Raw genomic sequence first — 25,519 nt, 5'->3', positions numbered from 1 at the left:
CTTCAACCTGCACCCTTCAACCTTAAACCTGCACCCTTTAACCTGGACCCTTCAACCTTCACCCTTCAACCTTCAACCTGCAACCTTCAACCTGCAACCTTCAACCTGCAACCTTCAACCTTCAACCTTCACCCTTCAACCTGCACCCTTCAACCTTCAACCTGCAACCTTCAACCTTCAACCTTCAACCTTCAACCTTCAACCTTCAACCTGCAACCTTCAACCTTCAACCTTCAACCTTCAACCTGCAACCTGCACCCTTCAACCTTCAACCTTCAACCTTCAACCTTCAACCTTCAACCTGCAACCTTCAACCTTCAACCTTCAACCTGCAACCTTCAACCTTCAACCTTCAACCAGCACCCTTCAACCTTCAACCTTCAACCTGCAACCTGCACCCTTCAACCTTCAACCAGCACCCTTCAACCTGCACCCTTCAACCTTCAACCTGCAACCTTCAACCTTCAACCTGCACCCTTCAACCTGCACCCTTCAACCTGCACCCTTCAACCTTCACCCTTCAACCTGCACCCTTCAACCTTCAACCTGCACCCTTCAACCTTCAACCTGCACCCTTCAACCTTCACCCTTCAACCTGCACCCTTCAACCTTCACCCTTCAACCTTCAACCTGCAACCTTCAACCTGCACCCTTCAACCTGCAACCTGCAACCTGCACCCTTGAACCTTCAACCTGCACCCTTCAACCTTCAACCTGCACCCTTCAACCTTCAACCTGCACCCTTCAACCTGCACCCTTCAACCTTCAACCAGCACCCTTCAACCTGCACCCTTCAACCTGCACCCTTCAACCTTCACCCTTCAACCTGCACCCTTCAACCTTCAACCTGCACCCTTGAACCTTCAACCTGCACCCTTCAACCTTCCACCTGCACCCTTCAACCTGCACCCTGCACCCTGCACCCTTCAACCTTCCACCTACACCCTTCAACCTGCACCCTTCATCCTGCACCCTTCAACCTTCCACCTACACCCTTCAACCTGCACCCTTCAACCTGCATCCTTCAACCTGCACCCTTCAACCTGCACCCTTCAACCTGCACCCTTCAACCTGCACCCTTCATCCTGCACCCTTCAACCTTCCACCTACACCCTTCAACCAGCACCCTTCAACCTGCACCCTTCAACCTTCAACCTGCACCCTTCAACCTGCACCCTTCAACCTTCAACCTGCACCCTTCATCCTGCACCCTTCAACCTTCAACCTACACCCTTCAACCTTCAACCTTCAACCTTTAACCTTCAACCTGCACCCTTCAACCTGCATCTGTCAACCTGCACCCTTCAACCTGCACCCTTCAACCTGCACCCTTCAACCTGCACCCTTCATCCTGCACCCTTCAACCTGCATCCTTCAACCTGCACCCTTCAACCTGCACCCTTCAACCTTCAACCTGCACCCTTCAACCTTCAACCTGCACCCTTCAACCTGCACCCTTTAACCTTCAACCTGCACCCTTCAACCTGCACCCTTCAACCTGCACCCTTCAACCTTCAACCTGCACCCTTCAACCTGCACCCTGCACCCTTCAACCTGCATCCTTCAACCTGCACCCTTCAACCTGCACCCTTTAACCTTCAACCTGCACCCTTTAACCTTCAACCTGCACCCTTCAACCTGCATCTGTCAACCTGCACCCTTCAACCTTCAACCTGCACCCTTCAACCTGCACCCTGCACCCTTCAACCTGCACCCTTCAACCTGCACCCTTCAACCTGCACCCTTCAACCTGCAGCCTTCAACCGTCAACCTTCAACCTGCACCCTTCAGCCTTCAACCTGCACCCTTCAACCTTCAACCTGCACCCTTCAACCTTCAACTTGCACCCTTCAACCTGCACCCTTTAACCTTCAACCTGCACCCTTCAACCTGCACCCTTTAACCTTCAACCTGCACCCTTCAACCTGCAGCCTTCAACCTGCACCCTTCAACCTGCACCCTTCAACCTTCAACCTTCACCCTTCAACCTTCAACCTGCACCCTTCAACCTGCACCCTTCAACCTGCACCCTTCACCCTTCAACCTTCAACCTGCACCCTTCAACCTGCACCCTTCAACCTGCAACCTTCACCCTTCAACCTTCAACCTGCACCCTTCAACCTGCACCCTTCAACCTGCAACCTTCACCCTTCAACCTTCAACCTGCACCCTTCAACCTTCAACCTGCACCCTTCAACCTGCACCCTTCAACCTGCACCCTTCAACCTTCACCCTTCAACCTGCACCCTTCAACCTGCACCCTTCAACCTTCACCCTTCAACCTGCACCCTTCAACCTTCAACCTGCACCCTTCAACCTTCAACCTGCACCCTTCAACCTGCACCCTGCACCCTTCAACCTGCACCCTTCAACCTTCAACCTGCACTCTTGAACCTTCAACCTGCACCCTTCAACCTTCAACCTGCACCCTTCAACCTTCAACCTGCACCCTTCAACCTGCACCCTTCAACCTGCACCCTTCAACCTTCACCCTTCAACCTGCACCCTTCAACCTGCACCCTTCAACCTTCACCCTTCAACCTGCACCCTTCAACCTTCAACCTGCACCCTTCAACCTTCAACCTGCACCCTTCAACCTGCACCCTGCACCCTTCAACCTGCACCCTTCAACCTTCAACCTGCACCCTTGAACCTTCAACCTGCACCCTTCAACCTTCAACCTGCACCCTTCAACCTGCACCCTTCAACCTTCAACCAGCACCCTTCAACCTGCACCCTTCAACCTGCACCCTTCAACCTGCACCCTTCAACCTGCACCCTTCAACCTTCAACCAGCACCCTTCAACCTGCACCCTTCAACCTGCACCCTTCAACCTGCACCCTTCAACCTTCAACCTGCACCCTTCAACCTTCAACCTGCACCCTTGAACCTTCAACCTGCACCCTTCAACCTTCCACCTGCACCCTTCAACCTGCACCCTGCACCCTTCAACCTGCACCCTTCAACCTGCACCCTTCATCCTGCACCCTTCAACCTTCCACCTACACCCTTCAACCTGCATCCTTCAACCTGCACCCTTCAACCTTCAACCTGCACCCTTCAACCTTCAACCTGCACCCTTCAACCTTCAACCTTCCACCTGCACCCTTCAACCTGCACCCTGCACCCTTCAACCTGCATCCTTCAACCTGCACCCTTCAACCTTCAACCTGCACCCTTCAACCTGCACCCTTCAACCTTCAACCTGCACCCTTCAACCTTCAACCTGCACCCTTCAACCTGCATCTGTCAACCTGCACCCTTCAACCTGCAGCCTTCAACCTGCACCCTTCAACCTGCAGCCTTCAACCTGCACCCTTCAACCTGCACCCTTCAACCGTCAACCTTCAACCTGCACCCTTCAACCTGCAGCCTTCAACCTGCACCCTTCAACCTGCACCCTTCAACCTGCACCCTTCAACCGTCAACCTTCAACCTGCAACCTTCAACCTGCACCCTTCAACCTGCACCCTTCAACCTGCAACCTCCAACCTTCAACCTGCACCCTTCAACCTGCACCCTTCAACCGTCAACCTTCAACCTGCAACCTCCAACCTTCAACCTGCACCCTTCAACCGTCAACCTTCAACCTGCACCCTTCAACCTTCAACCTGCACCCTTCAACCTGCACCCTTCAACCTGCACCCTTCAACCTGCACCCTTCAACCTTCAACCTGCACCCTTCAACCTGCACCCTTCAACCTGCAACCTCCAACCTTCAACCTGCACCCTTCAACCTGCACCCTTCAACCTTCAACCTGCACCCTTCAACCTGCACCCTTCAACCTTCAACCTGCACCCTTCAACCTGCACCCTTCAACCTTCAACCTGCACCCTTCAACCTGCAACCTGCACCCTGCAACCTGCACCCTTCAACCTGCACCCTTCAACCTGCACCCTTCAACCTTCAACCTGCACCCGTCAACCTTCAACCTGCACCCTTCAACCTTCAACCTGCACCCTTCAACCTGCACCCGTCAACCTTCAACCTGCACCCTTCAACCTTCAACCTTCAACCTGCACCCTTCAACATTCAACCTGCACCCTTCAACCTTCAACCAGCACCCTTCAACCTGCACCCTTCAACCTTCAACCTGCACCCTTCAACCTTCAACCTGCACCCTTCAACCTGCACCCTTCAACCTGCACCCTTCAACCTTCGACCTGCACCCTTCAACCTGCACCCTGCACCCTTCAACCTGCACCCTTCAACCTTCAACCTGCACCCTCCAACCTGCACCCTCCAACATGCCGATGCACACTCGTGTACGGCTGCTTACTGCTAGCTGACGGCGTTGATGATAGAAATATTAAAACCCCACCTTGCATCGGTAAGGTTTGATGTCCGAGTGGACGATCATGTGGGCCTTCAGGGTCTGTTTCTGCACGAAGCTCTTGAAGCAGAGGTGGCAGCGGTGGGCTCGGACGTCGGTGTGGATCAGGACGTGGCGCTTCATGTTGGCCAGGAGGGTGAACTCACGGCCACAGATGCCACACTTGTGCTCCTTCACCCCCTGAGGTGGCGAGAGAGGGACAGGGGTTGGGGGGGGGGGGGGGGGGGTTGGGGGGGTTACGGAGTGGAGAGGGGGGGTTAGTTTCATGCTACACACCAGACTTAGCTACATACATCAGACTTAGCTACATACACCAGACTTAGCTACATACACCAGACTTAGCTACATACACCAGATTTAGCTACATACACCAGATTTAGCTACATACACCAGACTTAGCTACATACACCAGACTTAGCTACATACACCAGACATAGCTACACACAACAGACTTAGCTACATACACCAGATTTAGCTCCATACACCAGACTTAGCTACATACACCAGGATTAGCTACATACACCAGACTTAGCTACACACACCAGACATAGCTACATACACCAGACTTAGCTACATACACCAGACTTAGCTACATACACCAGACTTAGCTACACACACCAGACTTAGCTACATACATCAGACTTAGCTACATACACTAGACTTAGCTACATACACCAGACTTAGCTACATACACTAGACTTAGCTACATACACCAGACTTAGCTACATACACTAGACCTAGCTACATACACCAGACTTAGCTACATACACTAGACTTAGCTACATACACCAGACTTAGCTACATACACCAGACTTAGCTACATACACCAGACTTAGCTACATACACCAGACTTAGCTACACACACCAGATTTAGCTACACACACCAGATTTAGCTACATACACCAGACTTAGCTACATACACCAGACTTAGCTACATACACCAGACTTAGCTACATAAACCAGACTTAGCTACATACACCAGACTTAGCTACATACAGCAGCCTTAGCTACACACACCAGATTTAGCTACATACACCAGATTTAGCTACAGTACATACACCAGCCTTAGCTACACACACCAGACTTAGCTACATACACCAGACATAGCTACAGTACATTCACCAGACTTAGCTACATTAGCTACATACACCAGATTTAGCTACAGTACATACACCAGACTTAGCTACATACACCAGATTTAGCTACAGTACATACACCAGACTTAGCTACATACACCAGACTTAGCTACATACACCAGCTTTAGCTACACACACCAGACTTAGCTACATACACCAGATTTAGCTACAGTACATACACCAATAGCTACACACACCAGAATTAGCTACATACACCAGACATAGCTACAGTACATTCACCAGACTTAGCTACATTAGCTACATACACCAGATTTAGCTACAGTACATACACCAGACTTAGCTACATACACCAGATTTAGCTACAGTACATACACCAGACTTAGCTACATACACCAGACTTAGCTACATACACCAGCTTTAGCTACACACACCAGACTTAGCTACATACACCAGATTTAGCTACAGTACATACACCAATAGCTACACACACCAGAATTAGCTACATACACGAGACATAGCTACAGTACATACACCAGACTTAGCTACATTAGCTACATACACCAGATTTAGCTACAGTACATACACCAGACTTAGCTACATACACCAGACATAGCTACAGTACATACACCAGCTACATACAGTACACCTCATTTATCTACATACACCAGACTTAGCTACAGTACATACACCAGACTTAGCTACATACACCAGATATAGCTACATACACCAGATTTAGCTACATACACCAGACTTAGCTACATACACCAGACTTAGCTACACACACCAGACATAGCTACATACACCAGACTTAGCTACATACACCAGACTTAGCTACACACACCAGACTTAGCTACAGTACATCAGACGTAGCTACATACACCAGACTTAGCTACATATACCAGACTTAGCTACATACATGAGCTCCTAGTATCTCCTGTTGTCTGAAGAGGTATGAGCTCCTAGTATCTCCTGCTGTCTGAAGAGGTATGTGCTCATAGTATCTCCTGCTGTCTGAAGAGGTATGAGCTCCTAGTATCTCCTGCTGTCTGAAGAGGTATGAGCTGCTAGTATCTCCTGCTGTCTGAAGAGGTATGAGCTCCTAGTATCTCCTGCTGTCTGAAGAGATATGAGCTCCTAGTATCTCCTGCTGGCTGAAGAGGTATGAGCTGCTAGTATCTCCTGCTGTCTGAGGGCTTGTGTCCACCAGGGACGTTTTATGAGTTGTCAGCTCCTTTCTGTCATAAATGTCTATGCTGGAGAAGCGACAGGCGCGCTCCTCTTCCCAGCGCCGCGCCTCGTGTTTTAGCGCTCTCTGCGGCAGCGTTCAATGTAACTCAACGAGGAGGGGCGGAGCTGGCGCGAGCCTCAGAAAAACGCTCTGAGCTTTTTTTTTTCTTTTTTCAAAGCGGTCCGCCTTGAAAAAAAGGCTTTTAGTGGACACATAGCCTAAAGAGATATGAGCTCCTAGTATCTCCTGCTGTATAGGTATGAGCTCCTAGTATCTCCTGCTATAGAGGTATGAGCTGCTAGTATCTCCTGCTATAGAGGTATGTGCTCCTAGTATCTCCTGCTATAGAGGTATGAGCTCCTAGTATCTCCTGCTGTCTGAAGAGGTATGAGCTCCTAGTATCTCGTGCTGTCTGAAGAGGTATGAGCTCCTAGTATCTCCTGTTGTCTGAAGAGGTATGAGCTCCTAGTATCTCCTGCTGTCTGAAGAGGTATGAGCTCCTAGTGTCTCCTGCTGCCTGAAGAGGTATGAGCTCCTAGTATCTCCTGCTGTCTGAAGAGCTATGAGCTCCTAGTATCTCCTGCTGTCTGAAGAGGTATGTGCTCCTAGTATCTCCTGCTGTCTGAAGAGGTATGAACTGCTAGTATCTCCTGCTGTTAGAGGTATGTGCTCTTAGTATCTCCTGCTGTCTGAAGAGGTATGAGCTCCTAGTATCTCCTGCTGTCTGAAGAAGCGCTTGGCCCCAGAACATCAGGCGTCAGACTTAACAACCGAATTGTCCGCCATTGTATTTGTTCTGTATAAAAACGGCAGAAACTTTTGTTTTGTTTGTTTTGTTAGTGTATCACTGCCCGCCATTGAGAGTTCACACCATTGAGCGTTCACACCATTGAGAGTTCACAGTTGAACATTCACACCATTGAGCGTTCACACCATTGAGCATTCACACCATTGTGAAAAGTTAGGCCATGGTTACACTTGTGTAAAACAGCAATGTTCTATTTTCGAATGATTACGTTTGCATGTCCAAGCCACCCAACTCCTCGTCCAATCAACAGTCATCTCCCGCCTCGACTACTGCAACGCACTGCTAGCTGGCCTCCCGGCCACTGCCACCAAACCTCTTCAACTGATTCAAAACGCAGCGGCTCGCCTGATCTCAAACCTACCGAAGTCGGCCGATGTCACCCCACCTCTTAGGGACCTGCACTGGCTCCCCATTGCTGCACGTATCCGCTTCAAGGCCCTTGACCTAGCATACCGTGCGGCAAAGGGAACCGCTCCCGCCTACCTCCGGTCAATGGTCTCTAACTACACACCCTCAAGACCCCTACGCTCTGCATCTTCTGGCCGCCTCAGACCTACTCCTATCCAAGCTCCGGGAGGGTCATCAAAGAGAAGCCGCCTATTCTCAGTCCTTGCCCCACAATGGTGGAATGAACTACCCACCCCAGTTAGAACAGCCAAATCCCGTCCAATCTTTCGCCGTCGACTAAAGACACACTTCTTCAACCATTATCTGAAATAATAATAAAAAATCAAATAAAATAACCTCACTGTCATGCACTTGTCCTAATAAACTAACCTACACTGTAACACGCAACACTTTGATGAATATTGTTACTCAGCTGATAGAGTTGTACCCTTCCTGATGACCTGTCGTACAGAACTTGTAAGTCGCTTTGGATAAAAGCGTCAGCCAAATGACTAAATGTAAATGTGAATGTAGTTAAAAAGAAACGCAGTTTTGGCAGGAAAACGCGTTTTCCTAGTGGCAACGCTCAAAAGGTGTTTTCGTTTTGGAAACTCGCCGACAATGGTGCCATGTAATTTGCGTTAATAGCCTTGATGCTAACTATATACATGGAGAATGCCATTCACATTAGCATGTAGCTAACAACATCAGAGATCTTTTTGTGAGACTAAACTATCCGCTCTTGGTGGTAAATTGTGTTGATGTTGGTTTTGTTTCATCAACAAATGAGAGGCAGAACACAGTGAATGTATCCGTTTTGTTTATTGCACTTTTATTGCACTTTCTTTGCTGAAAAATAAATGCTACGTTGGCTAAATGGCTCACGCGAGGTATTAGAAGATGGTGGATTGTTGTTTTTTAGCAGGAAGTGTAGTGGCAAGTTCAACCTTTCTGATTGGTTGAAAATGGCCTTCATGTTTGAACTACATCGCCACCTACTGCTTTGGCATTGTACTACATGTATATACATCATTGTGCTCAGGAGGCAAAACGATGTCTAACTTGCCTGCCATTACGTAGCGTTCTGAAAAACGAAACTGAAACTGAAAACTGAAAACGAAACTGGCCCTAGTGTAACTGCAGCCTTAGGTTAGGTCTGTTTTCAGGCTCCTTCAGGCTGCGGTTACATTAGCGCCAAAACTATTCGTTTCAGTTTCGTTTTTCAGAACACTACGTAATGGCAGGCAAGTTAGACGTTGTTTTGTCTCTTGACCACGAGTGATGTATATACATGTAGTACAATGCCAAAGCAGTAGGTGGCGATGTAGTTCAAACATGAAGGCCATTTTCAACCAATCAGAAAGGTTGAACGAGTCACTCCACATCCTGCTCAAAATCTTAGAAAAAGCCACCATCTTTAAATACCTCTCATGAGCCATTTAGCAACAAAGCATTTATTTTTCAGCAAGAAAACAAAGTGCAATAAACAAAAACTGATACATTCACTGGGTGTTCTGCCTCATTTGTTGATGATTTGTTGATGAAACAAAACTAACATCAACACAATTGACCACCAAGAGCGGAGTTTAGTCTCACAAAAAGATAGTCGATTTTGTTAGCTTACGTGCTAATGTGATTGGGATATGCTATTATAACAGTATAGCCTTGTGGCTATCGTACATTAACCTAGTAATGAATGGATGAAAACATTATTTAACAGATTGCAGAATGGGTACAATACAATACGGCTCAATACAAACAATTGTTAAGGGGATGCAGACTGTTGTACTTTGGACTGGGTTCCTTATAACAATAACTTGACAACACATGATCTTAGTTTAGCCGCAGCTACAGGCAATCTGAGGAGGACGCAGCTGATATCCTGTATAGGTCCAGCCAGGGGAGAATTTGGCGTTGGTGTTTACTACTGCGCATGTGCGTTGTGCAAGAACGGCACCATATCCGGCTCGCGCAAATTACATGGCACTGTTGTTGACGACTTTCCAAAACGAAAACACCCCTTCAGCATTGCCGCTAAAAAAACGCGTTTTTCCTGCCAAAACAGCGTTTCCTTTTTAACTTGGACATGCAAACGTAATCATTTTTCCCCAGTGTAACCATGGCCTCAGTCTCTTTGGTGTTTCCCCAGTCAGCTGCAGGATATCTCCTCATTTCCCTACCTGGACATTTATGGTAAATGGTGCATTTATATAAAAGCTTTTATCCAAAGCACTTTACAACCTATGCCTCACATTCACCCATTCACTCATACATTCACACACTGACGGCAGAGGCAACCATGCAAGGTGCCAACCTGCTCATCGGGAGCAATTAGGGGTTAAGTGTCTTGCTCAAGGACACTTCGACACGCTGCCTGGGAGGAGTGGGAATCGAACCGAGAATCGAACCGGGAATCAAACCAGGAATCGAACCGGGAACACAGTCACACAGTCACACACACTCTCAGATTTCTATCCTACTACTCCTCCCAGAGCTTTTGCACCACACACACGTATAAGGTATCAACATGACCGCCTTGCTCCAACTCAAGTTGCTATTACTTTTTGATACGTTTCACTGCAGGGTTCTGGAAAGAAATCTACTTTAAATAGCTCCATAGGAATGAATGGCGGAATGTGTGTATGCCGTCTGTAGTGTGGTAGTGAAAGGGTTAACCCTCTGTCGTTTTGGCAGTGCAATGGTTAACCTTCTGTATTGTCGCAGTGAAAGGGTTAACCTTCTGTAGTGTGACAGTGAAAGGGTTAACCTTCTGTAGTGTGATAGTGAAAGGGTTAACCCTTTGTAGTGTGATAGTGAAAGGGTTAACCCTTTGGTAGTGTGGTAGTGAAAGGGTTAAAGGGGACCTACTTTGTGAGTGAGTGTGTGCTGCTTGAGGTGGTGTGACTGGATGAACTCCATGCCGCACTCGCTGCAGATGTGGGGCCTGATGTCTTTGTGCTTCATCATGTGGTTCTGCAGCTGGCTGGGGTACTGGAAGGTCTTCTGACACTCTCCACACCTGTACACACACACACACACACACACACACACACACACACACACACACACACACACACACACACACACACACACACACACACACACACAGGCACACACACACAGCACACAGATGGTTGTTTTTCCCGGCTCCTCAACTGTAGTAGATTTGTAGACATAGTATGCAACGTATATTCTATCTATACAAACTATAACTATAATCTATAACAAAAAATATAAACTATAACTATGAACTAGATACGCTATAAGCTATATGGAAGTGGTCCAAATATAGACTTGAAAAGATCAAATTCCATATGATTTGTGCCGTTCACACTGCCATGAAAGAATCAGATCTGAGTCACATATGAGCAAAGGAATCAGATTTGGGACACATCTGCTTGCAGTGTGAACGTAGCCTAATTCACTGTGAATGGACCAACTCTAAAATATGTCACTTGATGTAGACTGAACTGTTTATGAATAGTACAGATTTTGTTTTTGAGTGGATTTCCCCTTTAATGTACATGTAATAACGGCACGGTGGCACAGTGGTTAGCACTGCTTCCTCACAGCAATAAGGTCCAGGGTTTGAACCCCAACAGGGGGCCTTTCTGTGTGGAGTCTGCATGTTCTCACTGTGTGAGTTTCCTCCAGGTACTCTGGTTTCCTCCCACACCATGGTCCATGAAGACATGCATGGTAGGCAGGGACTACAGATGGAAACTAGCTCATTAGCTCAAATCTTGCACATTTACATTGATGTGGAAACTAAATATGTTAATTAATGTGCACTGTCCCTCGGTAAAAAATAAATAGTTAAACTTAAACTTAATATAATTTTGTCACAATGTATGGATACTAGGGGTGTAACGGTACACAAAAACCACGGTACGGTACGTACCTCGGTTTTGAAGTCAAGGTTCGGTACGGGTTTTCGGTACAGTGGGGGAAAGTTTGGCTTTCCATGTTCCACTCAGGGGTGATGTAGTGTGCAGTAACTAATTGTACTTGTAGGGCTGTCAACGAATATTCTATATTGAAATTAATAATTGACTTGTACAAAAAAAAAAAATTATATTAGATTGTGAAGAAAACAGCCCCCGGTGGGCTGTCGTTAGTGGTTAACATACCGTTGTACGGTACGGTACACACTGAAACGGTTCGGTTCGGTACGGATACGTGTACCTTTACACCACTTTGGATACTGTGTCTGTGTATCTTCCAGTATCTGGAGAAGGTGTATTGTACCTGTACAGCGTGGGGCCACGATGGGCCGTCAGGTGCCTCTTCAGCTGGGCTAGAGTGGGGAAGTCGAGACCACACTCCACACACACGTTCTCCTGGCCCTTCTCATGCTTCAGCTCATGGGCTCGCAGCTCACTGGGGTACGCAAAGCCACGCCCGCACACACTACAGCTGGAGAGGGGGAGGGGGGAGAGAGGAGGAGAGGAGGGGAGAAGAGAAGAGAGAGGACGGGAGAGAGGAGGGGAGGAAAGAGAGGAGGGGAGAGAGATGGAGGAGAGAGGAGGGGAGAAGAGAGTGATAGCAGAGAGAGAGGAGGGGAGAAGAGAAGAGAGGAGAGAGAGAGAGGAGGGGAGAAGGGAGGGGAGAAGAGACAGGAGGGGAGAAGGGAGGGGAGAGAGGGGGGAGGGAGGGGAGAAGAGAGGAGCGAGAGGAGAGAGGAGGGAAGAAGAGAGATAACAGAGGAGAGAGGAGGGGAGAGTGAGAGAGACAGAGAGAGAGATGAGTAAGGGGAAGAAGAGAGAGCAGAGGAGGGGAGACACGTGAATAGATGAGAGATGCAAAGGGGAAGAGAGGAAGGGAGGAAGAGAGGAGAGGAGAAAAAGGAAGAGTTGTTACAATGGCCATTGTTTCCCCCAGCGCTCTATAATAAGTAGCCTGACACGCCACGACTGAACTGTACACAACAGGAAGAAGACATGATAGACACACTGTCCAGCCACGAAGCCCCCATTACCTGCCTGAACACCTTCTCTCATGAAGCCCCACTGCCTGCCTGAACACACCTTCTCTCATGAAGCCCCACTGCCTGCCTGAACACACCTTCACACCATCACAACACCAGAGGGAACTCTACAAATCATGTTAAACCCAGATTCAGCTCAAACAAGGGACTAAACACGTTTCGCAATTATGCCACATCAATGTGGAACGCCCTACCCAAAGCTGTAAAGGAATGTGAATCACTACCCACTTTCAAAACCACTCTCAACGAACACCTACGGGAGACTGCAATTCAAAACTGGCCCCTGTAAATGTCCTAACCCAACCCCCTCCAATGTACAGAAAATGACCTAGTATGTGTAGCACCCTGAATATGTGGCTATTATTCAGAAGTGCTGACTTGCCTTTTATCTCCCCTTTGTGCACCAAGACATATGAACTAGTTTCCATTGATATTCCCTCGAACAATGACGCAGGTTTCTCCTTCTCTCACCGGCTGGAATATGGATTATAAACAGTAAACTGGATCATATTCTATCCACCCTGCTACATTTGGCGTCACAAACAGGAAAAACATCCTAACTTACTCCGTTGACCGGGACCCGTAGAGAGACCCACGATGTCCGAAGAGGGGACCCACGCCACGCAGGAGATGGCGGCGAAGTTTGAGGAGCTGCAGGAGGAGTGTCGGGCTCAGGCAGCACTACTGAAGCAGCAAGTCGCAGAGGTAAAGAAAGAGGAGACCGAACGCATGGAGGAACTGACCGCACAGGTGGAGGCCCTGGCGGCCAGAGCCCATCGCCAAGCCGGCATGCTGGACCGACAGGCCCTGGCCCTGGAGAAGACTCAGGTCACTCCCGACCGGGACGGTCGCAAACCCCGCCCCGGCCCCTCCGTCGTGTACGTCCAACGAGAGCGAAAGTGCAGTGAGTTTGGGGGAGAAAAGGAGAGGGGAGAGCTGCCTGTGGAGGACTGGATCCAGGCAATGAGGACCCATCTCCGTGCCAGTCGAGTGCCGGCGGAGGAACAAGTGGAGGTCGTACAGCTCCACCTGAAAGGCGAGGCGAAACAGACGGTGCGCCTCCTGACAGAGGGAACCGCCCCCGACACAGAAGCCTTGTTCGCGCTCCTCGAAGAGACCTATGGAGACAAGGCCCCTGTCAGTGTCCGCCTGGGGGAGTTTTACGACCGGGGAGACTGTGAGACAATTCGCCTACGACCTGCTAGAAAGGATTCGTCGCATACGACGTCGGGCGCCCACCCAGGTCACCGACGCCGCCGCCCTGCTGCAGGAACAGTTTGTGGTGGGCCTCAGAGACGAGACCCTGAGGCGAGAAATGCGGAAGTACATGAGGGAGGACGGGATGCGGCCGTTTCCCCAGGTACTGAAGGAGGCGATCGACTGGTCCGAAGAGGAGGTGGTCCTGCCCCCCGCGAGGGGTGCCGCCCGGGGCGTGATACACAGCGTCATTGTGGAGAGACGAGAGCCACCTCTGGACATAGCCACACTCCAGGAGTCCATCAGACAGCTCTTCGCCGGCCAGGAGCGGTTGGGCGCGCGCCTGGAGCAGCTCTTCCAGGCGTTTCAACAGGAGCGAGACACGCCCCAGAGAGGCTTCGCCGGAAGCCGACGGAGGGGAGACGTGCCCTCTACCCCGCGCCGACTACCCCGCCGGAGCGAGGATGGGAGACTGATCTGCTACACCTGTCAACAGCCCGGCCATATCGGCCGCGAGTGCCCCCGCGCGATGGGAGAACCACGCCCGACGGAAGCACCGGGCGGTGAGGTTCCTCTCCCACCAGTACAGGGCGCCACCCACACAGCAGCCGGCGGGTCGTCCGACCTGGGGACCGCCAGACGAGGGGCCGGAGAGGGAAGTGTGGTGACGTGCCGGATGATACGCCACCAAGGCGGCCGGCCCGACGGACGCGCTGGTGCCCGGTCGCCCATTCCAATGAGACCAGGACCAGAGGTAGTGGACACAGAAAAGGACGTTCTAGCGATCCCAGCGGAAGGCGTTCGTGCCTGCCGGAGGCCCGAAGCGCGGGCCGGGCCGCCGCAAGCCCCCGCCCTGGTCGCAAGGCCAACCGAAGAGGTGAGCCCACAGGAGCCGCCGGAAGTCAACAGCGAAGGTTATGTAACGATGTCGGCGGAAGAAGTTCGGGCTTGCTTGCTCCGGGCTACGCGGGGTCGGCCGGCCCCCGTCCGTGCTCGCCGGAGCCTCGAGAAGCAGACCGATCCGTCGGGGGTCCCAGTGGTCGGCGCAAAGCAGATAGCGGTCCAGAAGGGAGACGGCGGATATAGCTGGGACGAGATACGGCAATTCCAAGTGGAAGACCCGGAGGTGGGGCCCGTACGGGAGGCGGTGATGAAGGGGATCCACCCCACCGGAGTGCAACTGCAAGAGGTGAGCCCACTCATGCGTAAGCTCTACGGGCAGTGGGAACGGTTCCGTCTGAAGAATAAGGTGCTATTCAGGCGAGTTAGTGACCCTCGAGATGGAGAAGAGAAACTACAGTTGGTGGTGCCGGGGGCGCTGCGGCGGCACGTATACGAGATTCAACATGTCCTGGGGGGACATTTGGGCGAACGCGGGACACTAGGGTTAATGGGGCGGGGCTATTACTGGCCAGAGATGGCGGCTGAGGTGAAGGGCTGGAGGCAACAGTGTAAACAGTGTGCCCCGGCTCGAGACGTGGTCCCGAAGGCTTGGGCCCCAGAACATGCACCTACGGGACTGCCCGAGGTGGGCGGGAGCACGCGCGGATCCCCCGGAGGATGCACGAACCTGCACAGAGCTCCTCCGAGTCTGATGGTTCCCCCCTTGGTGACTCCACCCCTCCTACATCCTCTCGTGTTGCTACCCGGGAGGGCAAGAAGACGGACACGGGATCTGAGAGGGGGGAGTCGGACCAATCCGGCCCCCGAGGAGCACTAGAGGTCGGCTACCCGCTCGGTATCGCCGGGACTACGTGCTAAAGAGTGTGTTTCCAATTCATTAAGGAGTGTGTGAAACTGTTGGCATAATGTGTGACTGTCTATCTATGTGTGAAACTGTTGGTCTCAGGACCGTTTTCATGCATGCGTTGGTTGGTGTTTCATTGAATTAACTTGCAGAGGACTTAGCAAGTTCAAAGTGGGGGGAAATGTAACACCCTGAATATGTGGCTATTATTCAGAAGTGCTGACTTGCCTTTTATCTCCCCTTTGTGCACCAAGACATATTAACTAGTTTCCATTGATATTCCCTCGAACAATGACGCGGGTTTCTCCTTCTCTCACCGGCTGGAATATGGATTATAAACAGTAAACTGGATCATTATTCTATCCACCCAGTGCTTCCTGTGGGGCTAGTTGGCGGTACCAGCAGGGGGCGGCGGTGGCAGGCGGATCGTACGAGAGAGACGGAGAAGGAAGCAAGTCAACGGGAACGGAAGTGAGGAGGGCCAGCCTTTTCGGCGTTGAACGTGAACCGAGAAGGACGTGTGTCGTTGAGCCCCGTTGTGGACCACACGGGTGAACGTATTGAACTTGAGTATATTACGGGTTATATCAGAAATATAAGCGTAGTAGCGTGTTGCATGTCCCCACTGAACAACCCTAGTGATTTTTATTTTTTTATTTTTTATTTATCCTTTATTTATCCAGGAATGTCCCATTGAGATACAAGATCTCTTCTTCCAGGGAGTCCTGACCAACACAGCACACAACAAGTTTCAACATAAAACAGGGCATTAAACAAAAAAACATACAATTCAAATATAAATACAGAGGGTCATTTGTGCAGTGGCAAGGAGCATAATCACATCAACAATAGCATCAGGTAAAACAGTTACATGTTTCATAAAGGGCTAATCGTAGCATACCTTTAAAAGCATTCACAGTAGGAAGTGCCTGTAGACAAAGTTTCACTTGCAGCGTATTCCATAAAAAGGGAGCATAGTGGGAGAATGCAGCTTTACCAAGCTCTGACTGCATCAAAGGAACATTTAACAGCATCCCATTTGCTGCTCGTCTGGTATTAAAAAAGCAAGTATAAAAGGACAGAAGTCTGGAGATATATAAGGGCAGCTTACCTAGCAATGACTTAAGGATAAAAATCAACATGTGTGATTGTCTTCTTTGGTACAGAGAGGACCATCCTAATGACTGATACAAAGTGCAGTGGTGGGTGCGAGAGCCTGCACCTGTTACAAAACGTATGGCAGTATGGTACGCAGAATCCAGCTTTTTAAGCAGGGAGGAAGGAGCATGCATATAGATTACATCGCCATAGTCTAATACAGGCAGAAAGGAACTCTGCACAATTCTCTTCCTGGCTTGTGATACTATGAGTTATTCTAGAAGACAAGCGGTATAGCCAAGTGTTGGCTTATGTTAAAGATATCCCCTCCAGTGAGGTGCCCAGCCAGCGTGGCTTGAAGAGGACCGGTGTTTAGAGACACCCTGCGTCATTGTATGTTGCGGCTAGGGCTGTCTGGGACCCACAGAGTAGCTTCAGTTAAGGTAGGGCCAGATTATTGATTATTGATTACAGATATGTCTACCCAGCCCCGGCCGGCAACCGCCTGTCTTCGCCGGCGTTCGGCATCTGCTCTGCACCGGCTGTCTTCAGCCCAGCACAGGAGTTTGTCCCGTCCAGCAGAGGTCGCCATCACCCAGCACGCGCTCTCAGCCCGCTACTGCTCCCTCTGCTCCAGCCCTGCTTGCTAGCGCCCGTGACGAGAGCGTTCGATGCCATCTTATCACCCGGACAGTGGTGGTGCCGCGAGGCCGCCATCTTGGTTGAGTACATTAGAGCTTCGGTGCTCAGGATCTTATTGCACAGTACACAGTGTGATGCGGCCTACGGGTGAAGCTAACGTTGCTAACTACAGTTCATAGGGGTACCCCATAAACATTACATGCCGGCATTAGTATAGGACTTTTGTTTTGGTAAAGTGGGCCCACCTTTTTCATTTCCTTTGAGTGTGATAACGTGTTTGTTCTTTAATAATAATTTCCCATCTAATTAACCCTTCCCCTGCGGGAAGGTTACTGACCAGTGGTACCATAAGTAAAGCCTTAGAGAGGTACTATCCTTACCATATAATTAAAGCCTGAGAGAGGTATTATCCCTGGTACTAACCCAGACATGGGTGATGAGTCAAGCACATTGGTGTATAATATAAGTGTCTAGAAGGTATTGAGTTACAACTTGGGTAATGGTTAGATTCCATCCTATTTAAACCATTGCCATTAAATCTTTGTAACTGAACAGTACAATTAATATAAAGAATTAGTGGGAGTTCTGTGTGTGTGTCCCTTCCTGAGCCTATAAACAACTGTTTTGGTGTGGGTAACGTTAATACCATTAACCCCTTTCCTATCCAACTTTCCCCTTACAGTCATTAAGGTTTCTAGTGGTCATCAAGGGAGGGTACTGCTTGCGGGGGGAACGAATCTATTTATTCATCTATCAGTCACTAGGTGTGGGAGGGTTACGGAGGTATTGGGGGAAGTGAGAGCAAGTTGGGGAGTACTGCTGACCGCCCCGGAGAGGCGAGGAAGACCAGAGTACCAGACCAGGTTGGTAAATCCCGGGCCCCATCCACTCTCACTGCCGGCCTCCAGTTTGACGCTCCAGGCCCAAAGACGAGGGTGCAGTCAGACAGAGCTCTACTGTGTCCTGCTACCCAGTGACGGTGCACACCCGTTCCCACGAAGCAGGGATAATCCACCCTGCTACATATGGTTTTGTCAATATTCCAATGTAGTTTTGCTTGTACAGTTGTACAGTGTTCCCCCAACCCCTCCTACCCAACCCCCACCCACCCAACCCCACCCAACCTCCTCCAATGTACAGTTTTTACGTCAAATGGATACTCTCTTTTCTGGACTCTTTTTGTATCACAAACAGTACTGTATTTGCAAATCTGGTATGTCATAAATGTATAGATGTAGCAGTACTGTCTATCTGTATGTCATGTATGTCATATATGTCCTGATGAATTGAAAATGGGGGACCCTGATGTAAACAAGACGAAAGTCTTTCTCTGGTCTGCATCCCCTTAACAATTGTGTGTATTGAGCTGTACTGTATTGTACCCATTCTGCAATCTGTTAATAAAGTTTTCAATCAATCAATCAATCAAACATTCTCTCATGAAGTCCCACACCTTCTCTCATGAAGCCCCACAGCCTGCCTGAACACACCTTCTCTCATGAAGCCCCACAGCCTGTCTGAACACACCTTCTCTCTCTTGAAGACCCACTGCCTGCCTGAACACACCTTCTCTCATCAAGCCCCACTGCCTGTCTGAACACACCTTCTCTCATGAAGCAGAGAGAGAGAGAGAGAGAGAGGGGAGAGAGAGAGAGAGAGAGAGAGTGAGGAGAGAGAGAGAGAGAGAGAGAGGTGAAAGGATAGAGAGAGAGAGAGAGAGAGAGAGAGAGAGAGAGAGAGAGAGAGAGAGAGAGAGAGAGAGAGAGAGAGAGAGAGAGAGAGAGAGAGAGAGAGAGAGAGAGAGAGAGAGAGAGAGAGAGAGAGGGAGGGAGAGGGAGAGAGAGAGACAGAAACCCTGACCACTAAACCCACCATCCAGTCAACAAGACTAGTTAGGAGACTAATTATAATGTTGTTCTGCTACTGTCTCATCAGAAAAGGTAAATAAAGTACTAATCGACCACAGGAAAAAAGGTACATAATGTTATAACGAAAGTATATTTATATTTTGTTTCTGCAAAAGTCCAAAACAAACACAGCAACCACGATTGGATCAACAGTCATTGCAGTCGTGGGTGAGTGCTCTCACCACTATCTAACTATGATTATAGTTAGTGTTCTCACTACTATCTAACTATGATTATAGTTAGTGTTCTCACTACTATCGAACTGTGATTATAGTTAGTGCTCTCACCACTATCTAACTGTGATTATAGTTAGTGTTCTCACCACTATCTAACTGTGATTATAGTTAGTGCTCTCACCACTATCTAACTGTGATTATAGTTAGTGCTCTCACCACTATCTAACTGTGATTATAGTTAGTGCTCTCACCACTATCTAACTGTGATTATAGTTAGTGCTCTCACCACTATCTAACTGTGATTATAGTCAGTGCTCTCACCACTATCTAACTATGATTATAGTTAGTGCTCTCACCTCTATCTAACTGTGATTGTTAGTGCTCTCACCACTATCTAACTGTGATTATAGTTAGTGCTCTCACCACTATCTAACTGTGATTATAGTTAGTGTTCTCACTACTATCTAACTATGATTATAGTTAGTGTTCTCACTACTATCTAACTATGATTATAGTTAGTGTTCTCACTACTATCTAACTGTGATTATAGTTAGTGCTCTCACCACTATCTAACTGTGATTATAGTTAGTGCTCTCACCACTATCTAACTGTGATTATAGTTAGTGCTCTCACCACTATCTAACTGTGATTATAGTTAGTGCTCTCACCACTATCTAACTGTGATTATAGTTAGTGCTCTCACCACTATCTAACTGTGATTATAGTTAGTGCTCTCACCACTATCTAACTATGATTATAGTTAGTGCTCTCACCACTATCTAACTGTGATTATAGTTAGTGCTCTCACCACTATCTAACTGTGATTATAGTTAGTGCTCTCACCTCTATCTAACTGTGATTATAGTTAGTGCTCTCACCACTATCTAACTGTGATTATAGTCAGTGCTCTCACCACTATCTAACTATGATTATAGTTAGTGCTCTCACCTCTATCTAACTGTGATTGTTAGTGCTCTCACCACTATCTAACTGTGATTATAGTTAGTGCTCTCACCACTATCTAACTGTCATTATAGTTAGTGCTCTCACCACTATCTAACTATGATTATAGTGTTATCACCACTATCTAACTATGATTATAGTTAGTGCTCTCACCACTATCTAACTGTGATTATAGTTAGTGCTCTCACCACTATCTAACTGTGATTATAGTTAGTGCTCTCACCACTATCTCACTATGATTATAGTTAGTGCTATAAGTTAGGGTTAAGGTTAGTTTTAACATTCACTTAACGGTTATGGTTAAGACATAAAGTTAGGGTTAAGGTTAGTTTTAACATTCACTTAACAGTTATGGTTAAGACATAAAGTACAAATTGTATTTCTTTAATAACTAATATATGTTCTTATTTCTAATACGTACACATGTTACATTTTCAATACAATACTTAAATATATTACTTGTGACTATAAGATAACATACATCATGTAGCTTCTTTCCTCTGGTTCACAGTTAGTAGTTTATTTACATATTTTCCATTGAAAGCCAGAGGTCGGAAGCTCCCAGTTGGGAAATGGGAATTATGACCCCAGTGTATTCCAACATTCAGCTCGGAAACATGATAATCTGAGGGAGAAACCATAGATATGTAAAGTAGTTTATCTGAGGGAGAAACCATATGTAAAGTAGTTTATCTGAGGGAGAAACCATAGATGTGTAAACTAGTTTATCTAAGGGAGAAACCATACATATGTAAAGTATGTAAAGTCGTTTATCTAAGGGAGAAACCATAGATGTGTAAAGTAGTTTATCTAATGGAGAAACCATATGTAAAGTAGTTTATCTAAGGGAGAAACGATATATATGTAAAGTAGTTTATCTGAGCGAGAAACCATACCTATGTGAAGTAGTTTATCTAAGGGAGAAAACATAAATATGTAAAGGTGTTTGTGTGTTTCTGAGCACATTATGCTTATATGAGAAACAGTGTTGAATAAGGCTACCACACTGGTATTGATGAGAATCGAGCTTCAGATGTCTTCTAAAGATTGAAACTGTGTTGTCCACAGTTTATAGTGTATGTGGTCAGATAACTGCATTTCGGAAAAGTGGGAGTTGAAAGGCCATGAGTTTCCTACTTGGAATTCTAACTTCCGAGGACCATTCCATTGCATCGTAACTCTGTATGATAGCATGTGCAATAGTGCTGTATATACCGTATATATACATTTATATATTTATATTTACAGCATATATATATATATATATATATACGTATATACCGTATATATACATTTATATATTTATATTTACAGCATATATATATATATACGTATATCCATATCTGTCTGAATATACCTGCATATAATCCTTCTATATAGCTACTTATACACCTGCATATAACCCATATAACTCTGCATGATAGCATGTACAATAATTCTGTATATACCATATATATATATATATATATATATATATATATATATATATATATATATATATATTCTTACCGTATATACTGTATCCAGTACATCCAGCATATAACACTTGTTACATATCTGTAGATACTATATCTATACCTGTACATATCCCTTACCTACTCTTACTAGTTATGCTGCTGGCCAGTATGACTTACTACCATAGTGTCTTTATACCTGTATCACTGTACATATTAATACTACAACTCTGTACATACATCTGATTATAACTATTACTCAGTAGTACTAATTAATATATTCTATACCCAGTTTAATCTCCTGTACATTGTATATTACTGTTGCACTTTACTGTTACATTTGCACTATCTATGTCAAACCACTTTTTGCTGTACTGTACTTGTGCTGTATGATGACAATACATTTGAATCGAATCAAATGTAATCTAATGTAATGTAACATAATATGATATAATATAATGTAATCTAATATAATTTAATATAATGTAATGTTACCTGTAGGGCTTGACGTCGCTGTGCTGCATCATGTGCCTCTTCAGGTGGCTGGTCTGGGTGAAGGCCTTGTGGCAGACCAGGCACTTGTGCGGCCGGGTGCCCTGGTGGGTGAGCAGGTGGGTGTGCAGGTGACTGAGCTGCTTGAACAGTTTCCCGCACAGGTGGCAGCCGTGTGGCTTGATGCCGCTGTGTCCCAGGACGTGCGTCACCAGGTTGTACTTGGACGTGTACGACTTCTCGCACAGGCGACACTTCCACCGCTTCTGCTCGCCGCCCACGTCCACGTAGTAGCTGTCGTCGATGTGGCCGGCGAGTCCCAGCTTCTCGCTGCCGCCGCCGCCTCCTCCCCGGGACACCGCACCCCCGTCGGGGACTGCGGCCCGTCTGCCGGCTACGAGGGCCTCCCTGGGGTAGAAGCCGCCAGGCGAGAGGCGCGCCACGACCGGCCCGGGCAGGAAGAAGGGGTACGGGAGGAAGCCGCCGGGGCGGAGAGGGCCGAAGTACAGAGGTGGCGGCGGAGGGGGAGGGTGGCGGAGGAGGAGGAGAGGAGACGGGGGCCAGCAGACGAGGGGGGCGCTGAGCGGCTCCTGTTTCACCTGCGCGGGGAGGCGGAGACCCGGCGGGTCGCGCCCAGGGGGGAGGAGGTGCGGCTGGAAGCGGCTCAGGTCAATCATCCCAGGGATGGGCGACGGGGGGGAGGAGGTGGGCCGGGCGGGCAGGGAGAAAGGCAGGTGGGAGAGATCTACGGTCCTGGGAGTCCTGCCGCCGTCCTCGTCGTCCCTGGGGGACTTGCCGTCTCGCGCGTCCACTTTGAAAGGAGTTCTTTTGCGTTTCTGGGAGCCCTCCCTCTGGACGTAGCGCTCTCCCTCCCTCTGGACGTAGCGCTCTCCCTCCCTCTGGACGTAGCGCTCTCCCTCCCTCTGGACGTAGCGCTCTCCCTCCCTCTGGACGTAGCGCTCTCCCTCCCTCTGGACGTAGCGCTCTCCCTCCCTCTGGACGTAGCGCTCTCCCTCCCTCTGGACGTAGCGCTCTCCCTCCCTCTGGACATAGCGCTCTCCCTCCCTCTGGACGTAGCGCTCTCCCTCCCTCTGGACGTAACGCTCGTCCTCGGGGCACACGGGGGGACAGAAGTGGGCAAACGCGCCTCCATAGGCGTCTCCGACGGGGGATACGCGGGGATACCAGTGGGGGGAGAGCGTGGGGAGCTTGGCATAGAGGGGAGGCGAGCTCAGGTAGAAGCTGTGTCGAGGCGGAGGGGTCCTCGCTGGGGACAAACCTGTCCGCATGTCCTCCTCCATCCTCTCTCTGGAGACAACTGAGGGACAAAGACAACACATAGTACAAGAGTTAGTACATTTACATTACATTTTGTTAAGGATTGGTGGTGATCGGACCCAATCGCAGACAGGACAAGGAGGAAGCAGGCAGGACACGGCGGGTACTGATTCAAACAGAGAGCTTTACTTAACACTATAGGGACCAGCCACGAGTTAACTCGTGTTTCGGTGCCATGCGTTGTGGACCAGAGCCACGAGTTAACTCGTGGCAAGTTGTTATTGTTTTATTCCATATTAATAACGCTATTAACGTCCGCGATCGACTTGCAGGACCTACCCGCATATTTGATTTTCGAAACATGCAATACCGGCCAGATCCGCTTAGGGGCGCCATCGCTCCACTGCAGTATCATTGAGGGCGATTGAAAAAAAAATGTTTTACTGTCTGTGGGCGTTTCATATGAGCCTCGGCCCCAAACGAACACCCTCCATCTTTGATCCCGTTACCGAACGCAGATTTCAGCCTGGAATAATGGGATTTATGATCAACCAATGGACATATCGATCTACCAGATTCCGATGACTACTGACGAAATGCTGCCGGCGATCACATGGGGTGACGGTAGGATACTATTCCCCCAAATTACTGCTGGATTGGACATTATTTTAAAACGCAACGTGAACGATCAGTGAAAATGGCTGATTGAACGCACACTGTATTGCTAATCAATAATAGTAATCGGCGTCGCCCGCCGCCCCCATTTCATCCATAGATGCTCTGTAATAGTCCGGATGCTACGCAGTTTGTTTTATTTCATTCGTATATATACAGCAGAAATGGCGTTTGATATAACGTGACTAGCCTTTAGCCTATTATCTAGCTCCCCAGAAAAAAGACTAGGCGAAAACTGCGATAAACCTTATATTCACGGCGCTATAAAATGACAACCAACCGATGGATTTTTATTTTCTTTAAGCCATTATGAAAGCACGGTTTATGCACTCAAGTGACAATGAGAATGGACAGATAGCAATACTATAAAGTATATAGCTGTTAGAAAGTACGGTTTGTTGACAACGCTCAGTCCTCTGGCCTATAAATCGGCGCAACACGCTGGTCGTCAATGTGTTAAGCAACTAAGGCACCATGACCGGAAGGAACGGCGCTCGGAACCGGACGTGGGCGTGAGATGGGATAGTCGTGTGTGAGAGAGGCTCCACTAAACTCCTACAAAAGTGTACAATTTAAGAAGGCAATTCAATGGTAGAAGTAAAAAGAAAATTGACAATATAAGTTGTAGATGCGCAACTGAGCTATGCCGAGACAGAAGAAAGACAGAAAGGCTAAACAAAAGCTTGCAACTGAGAAGTTGAACGCTAGCAGAGAAGCTAACGATAGCAGCAGCACCCTGTCGGATTCGGATGAAGACCAAGCTGAAACTACAGCGCAGAACGAAGCACCACCGCCGACCACGACGGACATAATGGTCGCTATTAATCGACTGAATCAAAATGTCGATTCAAGGTTTGAAAAGTTGGATGCATCACTTGCTGGTCTGAAACAGACACTGGATAATATTGAGGAAAGGGTAGCCTCAAACGAGGATGGCCTGAATGAACATGAAAGCCGAATCAAGACTCTGGAAGGCAAATGCGCCGTGTGGGAGGAGGCGGCCAAGGCGCTCGGTGAGAGAGTGGACGACCTTGTCTCGCGCTACAGA

At 48.3% G+C, this 25,519-nt stretch overlaps 1 protein-coding gene across 1 annotated transcript in view; it reads right to left on the bottom strand.

Moving 5' to 3' along the window:
• Positions 1–25,281, bottom strand: part of znf366 (zinc finger protein 366) — a gene marked incomplete at both ends in the record, with an annotated part of 55,918 nt that extends 30,637 nt beyond the window's left edge. Inside the window, 6 exons of the mRNA XM_084323151.1 lie at positions 4,324–4,515; positions 10,724–10,874; positions 12,104–12,271; positions 22,522–23,393; positions 23,592–23,836; positions 25,260–25,281. Coding sequence (XP_084179277.1) covers positions 4,324–4,515; positions 10,724–10,874; positions 12,104–12,271; positions 22,522–23,393; positions 23,592–23,836; positions 25,260–25,281 — 1,650 coding nt within the window. The remainder of the gene's footprint in view (positions 1–4,323; positions 4,516–10,723; positions 10,875–12,103; positions 12,272–22,521; positions 23,394–23,591; positions 23,837–25,259) is intronic.
• Positions 25,282–25,519: the final 238 nt, after the last annotated feature.

Source organism: Notolepis coatsorum (assembly GCF_963971535.1).
Source record: "Notolepis coatsorum genome assembly, chromosome: 10".
In the NCBI taxonomy this organism is placed as follows: Eukaryota; Metazoa; Chordata; class Actinopteri; order Aulopiformes; family Paralepididae; genus Notolepis; species Notolepis coatsorum.
This window is presented reverse-complemented; position numbering and strand designations above follow the sequence as displayed.